Source organism: Dromiciops gliroides, chromosome 1, assembly GCF_019393635.1.
Source record: "Dromiciops gliroides isolate mDroGli1 chromosome 1, mDroGli1.pri, whole genome shotgun sequence".
In the NCBI taxonomy this organism is placed as follows: Eukaryota; Metazoa; Chordata; class Mammalia; order Microbiotheria; family Microbiotheriidae; genus Dromiciops; species Dromiciops gliroides.
This window is the reverse complement of record NC_057861.1, coordinates 262287629-262300123: the sequence shown is the minus strand read 5'-3', so window position 1 is coordinate 262300123 and position 12495 is coordinate 262287629. Positions and strand designations below refer to the sequence as shown.

The following is a 12495-nucleotide window of genomic DNA, read 5'->3' as shown; positions in this document are numbered from 1 at the left end:
TAAACTCAGAATCACAGAATTTGAGAATTAAAAAGGATCCCAGTGTCCATTTAGTCTAGAGGTTGGCAAACTTTGACTCATGGGCCAAATTTTGTTGGTCAGAGAGCTAAGAAGGGTTTTTATATTTTTTAATACAAAGAAATATATTTTTATATATGTATATATATATATAAAATAAAACTTTTAAAATGTAAAAACCATTTTTCATTTGCAGCCTGTTAGTGGGCCATAGCTTGCTGACCACTGATCTAGTCAAACATATCTAAAAGAATTTCCAAATGTTCATTAAACTATAGCTTAAAGACAAGTCCTCCAACAAGAGGAAACTCGCCATTTCTTGAGGTAGACCATTTCATCAAGGTCTTTGTCTTCCCCCTAATTTTATCCATTAGGTTTTAAGAGAGGTATTGAAGAATTTTAAGTAGATGAACAAATTGGCCAGATCTCTGCATAAGTAAGATTGATTTGGTAGTGATAGATAAATTGGATAGAAGTGGTGAAAAATTAGAAGCTGACTGATTAGGAAGATAAAGAGTCCTATGGTGGTCTTGATAATATGGAGAACCAAAGACAACAGAAGCTTGTCTTGGCTAACTAAAATCCTTAGTGTTTTTCTATTTTTGTTTTTTTTTTTTAATATATAGTCTAAAGGCTTAATTACTTGATTCTTGACAGGACATGTGTCTGTATTTTCTTTGGTTCCAAATTTAATTGTTGGTTTTAAAAGCTTTTTTTGTAAACATTTTATTTAAGCACTTTTGCATGTTGCTGCCGACCACTGACTTTTCCCCTTCCTAGCTCTTCTAGAACACTCCCATGTAAAAATCAGTATAGTCAAAACAAATCAGCACATTGGCCTGTTTGTAAAAAGGTGTGCCTTATTTTTCACATCCTCAGCTGAGAAGTGGGAGTTGTGCTTTACCAGTGGTTGCACATTGATAAATTTTTTGAAGTTTCCTTTTTCCCTTTAAAAAATATTAAATTTGTATTAAGATTTTGTTTTTGACATCAGTACTTTTTCATGTGTCCTTTCACTTAACCCTCTTGGACTGCTATCCTTTAAAGCAAAGACTAAAAAAGAGAATATAAAATAGTTCAGCAAAACTAACCAACTCATCAAAATCATTTGATATCTTGATATAAGAAGGGAAAGAGATACTGTCTCATATCTCTTCTTTGGGGCCAAACTTCATTATTAATTTTGAAGTGTTCAACTTCAATTGTTTTGTTGATTTTCTTTCCATTTATGTTGCTATAGTTATTTATATACATATGGTTATCTATACACAGACACACACAAACATATACATACACACAGAGACACTTTTTTTCTTGTTCTGCTTACTTTGTATCAGGTTATAGAATTCTTCCCATTCTCTGTATTCATCATATTCATTGTTTCTTATATTACACTATTCCATTGTATTTATGTACCACAGCTTCTTAAGCCATTCCCCAGCAGATGAGCATTTACTTTGTTTCCAGTTATTTGCCTTTACAAAAAGTACTGCCATAAATATATTGGTGTATAGGGAAGCTTTCTATTTTATAATTTACTTCCTTTATATATGTGACTAGCAGTTGAATCTTTGAGTGAGAGAGTATGAACTTGAAATAATTCCAAGTTGGTTTCTGGAGTGGTCAGACCACTTTTTTTTTTTTCCTTTTTTTGGGCAGGGCAGTTGGGGTTAAGTGACTTGCCCAAGGTCACACAGCTAGTAAGTGATAAGTGTCTGAGGTCAGATTTGAACTCAGGTCCTCCTGAATCCAGGGCTGGTGCTTTATCCACTATACCACCTAGCTGCCCCATGGTCAGACCACTTCACAACTCCAACAGTGCTTTAATGTGTTTACTTTCCATAGCCCTTCCATCATTGACTATTCCTAGCTTTTGTCATCTGTGCCAAATTAATAGATAAGAGATAACTTGTGTTTTTTTGATTTGCATTTCTCTTAAATTAGTGATTTATGATTCATATGGTAGTTAAAATTTATCCTGCTTTTGAGAACTGTTTATTCATATCCTTTGACCTGTTGAGTTTTTTAAAGCACCTTTTAAATTTGCTTAGAGCTCCTAAAGAGGAGAAACTTTGGGATGGGAATATAAGAAAACAGATATAATCTATAATCCATGTGGACATTAGCTGGTTCTGAGACTTTAGATGTGATATGTGATATGTGTACAAAGCAATACACCCATTTCATTTCTTTGGCTTATAGTTCATAAAATACTTAATGCTTATATGTATTTATCTTAAGGTTATCTGGCATAATGCCATATACATTTGAACATTTAGTGAGTCAAATAACTTTTTTTGTCTTCTTACAGGGTCCCATCAGTGGGGTTAATAAAGATATTTCTATTCTCCAGTGTCATGGAGACTGTGACCCTTTGGTTCCCCATATGTTTGGTTCTCTCACTGTTGAAAAGCTAAAAACATTGGTAAATCCAGCTAATGTAAGCTTCCGTACCTATGAAGGCATGATGCACAGTTCATGTAACCAGGTAAATGTCAGTTTTACTGCTCTGTACGAACCATATATTTTTTCTCTGAGGTGATGTTTTTTTTGTTTTGTTTTGTTTTGTTTTGTTTTTTGTGGGGCAACAAGGGTTAAGTGACTTGCCCAGGGTCACACAGCTAATAAGTGTCAAGTGTCTGAGGCTGGATTTGAACTTAGGTCCTCCTGAATCCAGGGCCGGTGCTTTTTCCACTGAGCCACCTAGCTGCCCTGAGGTGATCATTTTAAAGAAGACGAGAGTAAATGGCTCCCGACACTTACTTTATTACTTTCATGGGACTTTTATAGAGTTGAGAAAGCTTTCAATGAATTTATGTTAAATCAGAAGTTACCAGGGCTTTATTCATTAGTATATTCTGAATTATGAAAAACATATATCCTTTACTAATATCCTATTTAGTTGCCCTCTGAATATGATGGTGTAAGCCCTGGCAGTTCTTAATAAGCAAGAAGTGGTTCCTGGTATGGTGGAAAAATATAAAATAATGTCCAAATAGATGGAAACGAAAGTATTTGGATATATTTTACGGGGAAACTTCATTTCTTTAGTATAGGACTAAGAAAACTAGACATTCACTGTAACCGCTTATATAATATGATTTTTTTTTTCAAGGCTCCTGGTGATATTTCATGTATACTTTTCAGTTGCAATATTTTTCTAAATTTTTCATACTTGTTTGCTTAATAAATAATTTCATTCTCAATAGGAAATGAAAGATGTCAAGAGCTTCGTTGATAAACTCCTACCTCCAGTTGACTGACATCATTTAAGAGGCCTTCTATAGAAGTACACCAGCATCATTGTAGTCAAGAATAAACCTTTTCACATGCCCAGTCCCGAAACTTTACATCTACTATAGCAGTGTTACTACCAATTTGCAAATACATGCCAATGATACAGATGAAATAATGTCTCTTCTTGGGAAAATTAGGGTCTTTCAAGTTTCTATACATATATTTATGATATATGTTATAAAATATACAAGTATTAAAATAAATGAGGCAGCTGGGTTTTCTCCAAATGTAATTCAGCATACTAAGATAAAACACTGCGATCTGACTTTTTTGATTAAATCATTTTAAAAAAAGTGTTAGTATGCTTAATGAAAATTTGGTCAGGTATAAATGAGCAGTTAAAATATAATCACTTTATGCGTGCGGTGACTTAGTATAAGGATTTGCTCCAAAATTGCTTAGTCACCATGCATCTTCTGTATTTTTATATATGTATTCATATATATGTGTGTGTAATCCATAATAGGAATGAGGTGATGATATTACATTATCCCTGAGAATATGGGATAATGCTTTTAAGTGTCAATGTATAAGTAATATTGTGCTCTTCATCTTAATGGCCCTTGTATTTAGGGACAGGGTTGTTTCCTTTCTTTTTCAAAAAATCATTTGTCACATTTTTTTTCTCTGATCATGAAACTCATTCTTCTTATATTACCCCTCCTAGCAGACCAAATATTTTCTTCATACCATGGTTATTTGGTGTTAATATGTTGCTATGAAGTGATACCCTAAATCAGACATATGGTATATAAGATATATTTATTTGGTAGGAAGAAAGTAGATAACACTTTTTACTTTCAAAATTGCTTATTTCTTAATTTGTATATTAATGCAAGCTAAGAACTGTTTAGTTCAACAAATTTTACAAGTTGGTTAATAAGACTACTTTCAGGATTATATTTTGCTGTAATCAGCTGGAAAATATATGTTGTTATTCTACATCAAGTAGTTTAAATGCTTCCTGGATTTTGGTCCTAAAGGATTTCCTTTACTCTGTTGATTTGAGACTAAAATAGAGTGGAAATAATTGACTTTCCTTTGTGAAAGGTAATGATTTGCTTTGTTAGAGCAAGTTTCTTACATATCTGAGGAGTTACCTTTAAGAAAACTCAATAGAGAAAAATTACTGAGGACCTTTTATTCATACCTACATGTACCGGAACATTTAATCATCAGGTTTTAATTCCTTTATGACCTTCCAAATTCATAACTCAGATTTGTTATGAACTCGAGTAGATATTTAATTTCAATGATCTTCCTGTCATGGATATAGGAATGCTTGGGTTTCAATAAATTAATGGATTTCGATTTGAGGTTACCTGTTTTATAGATATATTTTAAACCAAGCACTGTGGAAAACTCATTAGCCATTGCAGAATTTGCTTTTTTTTTTTTCCTGTCAGTTGACCAATATAAGATTCTGACTTTTACAAATGCCTTTTTAGAATTAATTTTTGTGCAAACATAAAGTTGATTTTTATACAGACAAAAGTCTCAGATCACTTGGAAAATTATTGAGAGGCAAATTTGTTAATGTACTAATAGGGTTGTGTAACTAGTCAGAACCCTATTTAAGTAAGCATTCTGTTATTAGAATACTTTAAGACATAGCAGAAAAGTATGCTTGGGGATTTAGAACTGTTAGTAATTGTTATACTGTATTGCTATGTTATCAATGCATCTTTATTAAATAGGTGCTAATTGTCACATAATGGATATAATTTAGTAATGTACTGTATGAAATGTTAATAATTAAACCATAAGTTTAAGGTCTGGGCTTAAAAATTTAAAACAATCATTTACTGAATCACTTTATTTTGAAGAACATAAACTGTTTTAGTTGATATGAAAATCAATGAGATGTTAACTACTTTATTTATGGTAAGAAATCTCTTATATTCCGTTGAAATGTTTTGCTGTAGATGGGAAGATGTACATCTTTTTCACAGTTTCTATCAATGTGAAATAAAGTTTAAAGCTGACATTTTTGTGAATGCTCTTTAAAGTATTTTCCTTTCACTGTCTTTTAACATTTGTATTCACATTTTGTTGAGTCCCTAACAAAGAAGAGAGGGAAAATAACATAGCAATCATGAAGAGATTATTATTATTGTATCTGGGTTTTCCCCCCATTTTAGGCAATTCATAAGAATTGGTCCAGGCACCGGAATATAATATCCCTTACTCAGAGTATTTTGTTTATTGTTTTGTTTGCCTTTTTATTTTAGGAACAATAGCAAAAGTTTATTTTGTTTGCATTTCCTGGGGGTTTTAGATGTTTTTTAAGTATTAGTAGTTTTTTTAGTCCTTGTTTATTCCCTTTATGGTCTTTCATTGATAACCCTTAAATTATTTACATAGCAGGTTATTTACAAACACCTTCCTTTATTTTCAGTCTTTAGTATTGCTATTTAATCTTATATTTGGAAAGGACCGCTATGATCATTTAGCCAAATAATTTATAATTAATCAGTTTGCAATTACTTGCAGGGACCCCTTCCAGAAAAGTCATGATACTTATATAGCTTCTACTTGAGTACTTACAGTAATGGAAACCTTACTATTTTACTATTTCATTCCATTGTTGGATAGTTCTGATTGATCATTTTTTTTTTGCAGGGGAAGGGGAGGGGGAATTGTCCCAATTTGTAATCTGCCTCCCTGTGCTTTCCATTTATTCATCATCATGTCCTCTGGAGCAAACATGGAAGAAATATCTTCCCTTTTCCAAATACTAGCCATTAAAATATTTGACTATCATTCTCCCATAATTTTTTCTCTTGTAGGTTTAACACTTTTACATCATATAACTTGATATGGTTATGGTTACTAAAACCCCTCGTTAGCTAAATTACTCTCCTGCAGAAGCATTCTGGTTTGTTAATGGCCCTCTTGAAATGCTATATACAAAGTTGAACACAGTACTCCAGATTTATCTGATTAGCACATAGTACAGTGGTACCATTGTTTTTTGTTTTTTGCATATATTGCTTTTATTGAGAAGCACTGTAATGCAGTGGATAAAGTTGGCCTGGAATGAAGAAGATGACCTGGGTAAGTCACTTAATTTTTTAGTGCTATGGGCCCGTTATATTTTGCAGAGTTGCAGAGAAGAGTGCCAGAATCTTCACTGGTAGAGGAAGTTTACTTATCTGGGAGTTCACTATCCTACTGAAATCACAGGTCCTCATACTGCTAACTTCATAGAGAACTTGTGATCAGATAAAAATCCCATGCTACCAAGTTTGTTGTAGAGTTGATTTTCTGAAATAAAACATAAGGCTTTAACAATGATCATTATTGTTTTCTTGTTAGAGTCCATCATTACAGTATAAGAGAATTTTCACTCTTCTGTTTTCTGTTATATTAGCTATCCTTCCCAGATTTGTGTCATCATATTTGATAATCATGCCTTCTATATCTTCATCCAAGTGATTGCTAAAACTTTTGTACCAGAATAGGACTAGGTAAAGAGCATTTTGTGTTCTGTCACTAGAGACCCTCACTGTGGGGTTGTCATTGATCTACTGACAAAGCACAAAACGGTTTAGTTTTCCGTCAATTCTCCCACCCATTTCATCTAACCAGCCTTTTATCATATCCATAAGGATTTCAGAAGAAATGTCATTTTTTATGTGAAATCAATATATAGTGTATCTTATTCTTTATCTACTTCCGTTTAATAATGCTATATATTTTTTAATTATAAAAGTATTTTATTATTTTCCAGTTACATGTAGAGACAGTTTCCCCTCCCCAAGACAGCAAGTAATTGGATATAGGTTATATATGTACAATAACATTAAACATATTTCTGCATCAGTCACATTATAAGAGAAGAACCAGAGCAAAAAGGAAAAACCTCAAAAAAGAAAAACAGCACCACCAAAACCAAAAGAAATACAATGGTTGAATCTGCATCCATATTCCACAGTTCTTTTTTTTTCTGGATTTGGAGAGCCTTTTCCATCATGAGTCCTTTGGAACTATCTTGTACCGTTGTATTGCTGAGACTGATCAAGTCTATCACAGTACATCAACACATAATGTTGATGATACTGTGAACAATGTTCTCCTGGTTCTGCTCATTTCACTCATCAGCTCATGCAAGTCCTTCCAGGTTTCTCTGAAATCCGCTTGCTCATCGATTCTTACAGCACAACTTGTTCAGCCATTCCCCAACTGATGGTCAACCCCTCAATTTCCAATTCCTTGCCACTACAAAAAGAGCAGCTATAAATATTTTTGTACATGTGGGTCCTTTTTCCTTTTTTATGATCTCTTTGGGAAAAACCCAATAGTGGTATTGCTGGGTCAAAGGGTATGCAGAGCTTTATAGCACTTTGGGCATAATTCTAAATTGCTCTCTAGAATGGTTGGATCAGTTCATAGCTCCACCAACAATGCATTGGTGTTCCAATTTTCCCACAGTAATGCTATATTTTTAAAAATTAGTTAATTTATCATGATTTATTTTTATTTTGTTCCTCTTAAGTCCTACATATTTGCTAATATGCACAAACCAAATGTTTAATAATTCAATCTAGAAGGATCTATATTTTTGTTTTATACATTTGTTTTCATACTTTGTCAGTGATGGGGAAATTGAAAAGGATGCATGGTGTAGTGGATAGGATTGGCCTTGGAAATAGGGAAATTTGCATTTAATTTCCACATCTGATACTTACTAGCTGACGGGTCACTCTCAATGCAAGTAACTTTCTAAGAATGTAAATTGACTATCTAAATTGGTAGTGGAATTCCACAGCAGAGAAGCTCCTTAAAACACTGAAATCATAGATCCAGTCCGTGTTCCATTTGCTACATCATGTTGCTTCTCTCTGTAAAAATATTGTATATCATTTAAGTCCACAATGAACAACTCTAATGTATTTTAATTTTTTTTAACAGTATGGTTTGTTCACTTTATGCTTCAACAAAGTTCCCTGCAAAATAAATCATGTTTTCTTATTAACTTTAATTATAACACTGCAGATGAGATTCTAACATTTTTTTTGGTCTCAGAACATAACAGTATTGTATTTTCTAATATACTTTTTTTCCATTTCATTTTCCTTTTTCCAACATTTTTTTGCGGGGGGTGGGACAATGATGGTTAAGTGATTTGTCCAGGGTCACATAGCTAGTAAGTGTCAAGTCAAGGTCAGATTTGAACTCAGGTCCTCCTGAATCCCAGGACAATGCTTTATCCACTAGGCCACCTAGCTGCCCCCTTTTTTTCCCAACGTTTTAAAGAAGAAACAGATTTTTTCCTTTTCCCCATAATTTCCCCTGAGGTTTTTTGTGAATGTTAGGAATATTGGTAAGAGTAGTTGAAGTACAGACTGATTCTGTATGTTCGAAGTAAGAAATAAACATACACACATACACTTTTTTTGGGGGGGGCAGGGTAACGGGGGTTAAGTGATTTCCCCGGGGTCACACAGCTAGTGTCAAGTGTCTGAGGCCACATTTGAACTTAGGTCTTCCTGAATCCAGGGCCGGTGCTTTATCCACTGTGCCACCTAGCTGCCCTCCACATACAGTTTTAACATCTTCATTCCTTTTCAGAACTCTTCTTCAGAGTTCCTATAGCTTTTAAGGTAGGAAGAATGCAAAGGAAAGGATAAAATTTCTGACTGCATATCTGTTTTGGAGGTTTCAGAAATTCACCAGTCTAGCATATGGTATCATTTTCCATAAACAGTTCTCTTCCCATATTGATCTTTTAAAATTTTTTGAAGATTTTATTTTTTTAAGTACGTGTAGAATTTTTTTTAAACATTATTTTGTTTTAAAATTTTGAGTTCTAAATTTTCTTTCCCCTCGTCCCAAGACAGCAAACAATTTGATACAAATTATACATGTGAAATCATGCAAAACATATTCCCATATCAGTCATGTTGTGAAAGAAAACAGATACCATCTCCCCCCGCCAAAAAGTAAATAATAGTATTCTTCAATTTGTATTCAGACTACATCAGATCTTTCTCTGGAGGTAGATAGCATTTTCACCATAAGACTTTTGATATTATCTTGGATCATTGTATTGCTGGGAATAGCAAGTCATTTACAGTTTTTCATTGTACAAAATTACTATTTTGTACACTGTTCCAATTCTGCTCACTTCACTTTACATCAGTTCATAAAAGTCTTCCCAGTTCCTTCAGAAAACGTACTGCTCATCATTTCTTATAGCACAATAATATTTCATCACATATACCACAACTTGTTCAGCCATTCCCCAATTGATGGACATCCCCTCAATCTTCAATTCTTTGCTACCACAAAGAATTGCTATAAATAATTTTGTACAGATAGGTTCTTCCCTCTTTTTTTTCCCCCAGTCTCTGTGGGATGCAGACTTAGTATTGATATTGCTAGGTCAAAGGGTATACACAGGTTTATGACCCTTTGTGTATAGTTCTAAATTGGTCTCCACAATGGTTGGATCAATTTGCAATTCTATCAACAATGCATTAGTATCCTAATTTTCCCACATCCCCATCAACATTAATTTTCTGTCACATTACCCAGTCTGATAGGTGTGAGGTAGTACTTCAAAGTTGTTTTGATATGCATTTCTCTAATCAATAGTGATTTAGAGCATTTTTTCACATGACTAGGTAACTTTGATTTCTTAATCTGAAAATTACCTGTTCATGTCCTTTGACCATTTATCAGTTGGAGAATGACTTGGATTCTTATAAATTTGGTTCAATTCTCTATGTATCTGAGAAGTAGTCTTTATCAGAGACACTGTAAACCCACACCCCCCCTCCCCCCCTCCATTTTTGCTTTCCTTCTAATCTTGGCTGCATTGGCTTTATTTGTGCAAAATCTTTTTATTTAATATAATCAAAAGCATCCATTTTATATATCAATGCATTCTTCCCTTCCCCATATATCTGACAGATAGACATTCCACGCCCCCCCTCCCCCATTTGTTCAAGATTTCACCCTTTATGTCTAAATCGTGTACCTATTTTGATCTTATCTTGGTATATGGTGTGAGATGTTGGTCTATACCTAGTTTCTATCAAATTGTTTTACAATTTTCCCAGCAGTTGTCAAATAGTTCTTGTCCCAAAATCTTGGATCTCTGGGTTTATCAAACACTAGATTACTGTGGTCATTTACTATTGTGCACCTAATTGATTCTGTATTAGATTGTTTTGAAGATTGCTTCATTCATTCATTCATCTATCTATCTACCTATCTATTTAGGGTGAAGCAATTGGGGTTAAGTGACTTGCCCAGGGTCACACAGCTAGTGTCAAGTGTCTGGGGCCGGATTTGAACTCAGGTCCTCCTGAATCCAGGGCCGGTGCTTTATCCACTGTGCCACCTATCTGCCCCTTGAGGATCGCTTTATAATACAGTTTGAGATGTGGTATGGCTAGGTTACCTTCCTTCATTTTCCCCCCCAATAATTCCTCTCCCCATGTTTTATCATAAAATATTTGAGGAAAGAGGGTTGGAGAACACATTAGTATTACTGAGCTTACAGCCAAACTTTAAAAAATCAACCATTTATGGATTCTTGCAACTTTTTGCAAAGAGATATTTATTGAGATCAGTAGGGAGTGAAAAGGATGATGGTATAAATATGTTTGTGAAGTAGAACACTGGATTTGGAGCTCAGAAGACTTGAATTCCCATCCTCACTCTGTATGACTGAAGTAGTCATTTCATTCTCTGGACCCCAGTTACCTCAGCTGTAAAACATGCATCATTAACTATGTGATGTGAAAAAATAATGGGATTTGGCAGATGCCCAAGGGCCCCACCTAAAGATTGATTTTGAATTGAATGAATTGGATGAGACTGAGAGACTTAGAACCTAGTTAAGGTTGATTAAATCGAGACCACATCTGGCTGGCCCTGAGTGTGTGTGTGTGTGTGTGGGGGGGGTATGGGTGTTCTCAGAGGTTGTGGCCATGACATCAACATGAGACCACCATGAACCAATCAGCTTGAAGGACCTCCCCTTCTAGGGAAGGGAGACAGGAAGTAGGAAGGGAGGTTGGCTCCCTAGCTCTGGCCTCTTTTTGTTCTGGGACTTCAGGTTGGTGGCAGAGAGAGAGGAAAGGAAATAGGCTTTTCTTGCTTTATTGTAATTTATTTTTTCCAGTTACATGTAAGGGTAGTTTTCAACATTCTTTTTCTCCCTCCCTCCCCCCTCCACAAGATTGGATCCGGGTTATATACGTACAATCCACAAGTGTTCTTTTTATCAGTTCTTTCTATGGGGGTGGATAGTAAGCTTCCTCATTAGTTCCTTGGGATTGTCTTGGATCATTGCATTGCTGAGAGTAGTTAAGTCATTCACAATTGCTCATTGAACAATACTGCTGTCACTATGCACAATGTCTTCCCAGCTCTGCTCACTTCACTATACATCAATGTTCATTAGTTTTTCCAGGTTTTTCTGGGATCATCCTGTTTGTCATTTCCTGTAGCACAACAGCATTCCACCACAATCATATAGCACAGCTTCTTCCATCATTCCTCATTTGATAGACATTCCCTTGATTCTCAATTCTTAGCCTCCACAAAGAGTCGCTATAAATATATTTTGTACAATTCCCCCCCCTTTTCTTTTTCTTGATTTGTTAACTGTTTCTCTTCCATTCTATTCCTTTCCCCATGATATTTATTCTATTATCCATCTTCTTTCATCCTATCACTCTTCAAAAGGGATTTGCTTCTGTCTGCCTCCTCCCCCACTCTGCCCTTCCTTCTTTTGCCCCTCTCTCTTTATCCCCTTCCCCTCCTATTTTCTTGCAGGGTTAGAGATTAATCCACCCAATTGAGTGTGTACATTATTCCTTCCTTGAGCCAATTCTAATGAGATTGTGGTCTTTGAGCCAATTCTGATGAATGTTAGGCACCTTTACTGCCCAGATTAAATAGATTATTTCACCCAGTTGGGGGTGTGTGTGTTAGTCCCTCCTTGAGGCAACTCTGATGAGTTTACATTCTTTGAGCCTTTTCTGATGAGTGTAAAATTCATTTACTGCCCTGCTCCTCTCCCATCTCTTCCCCAACTCCATAAGCCTGTTCCTGTTTCTTTCATGTAGGATTTCACCTCTGCCCTTCCCCTTCCCACAGTGCATTCCCCTCACCCTTCAATTTAACCCTAAGGATGTCATCATGGGGCAGCTAAGTGACACA

The 12495-nt window shown here is 35.0% G+C and overlaps 1 protein-coding gene across 1 annotated transcript in view; it reads left to right on the top strand.

The window, feature by feature from the left end:
* Positions 1-5300, top strand: part of LYPLA1 (lysophospholipase 1) — a 37918-nt gene extending 32618 nt beyond the window's left edge. Inside the window, exons 8-9 of the mRNA XM_043975624.1 lie at positions 2330-2506; positions 3228-5300. Of these exons, the coding sequence (XP_043831559.1) occupies positions 2330-2506; positions 3228-3281 (231 nt within the window). The 3' untranslated portion in view covers positions 3282-5300. The remainder of the gene's footprint in view (positions 1-2329; positions 2507-3227) is intronic.
* Positions 5301-12495: the final 7195 nt, after the last annotated feature.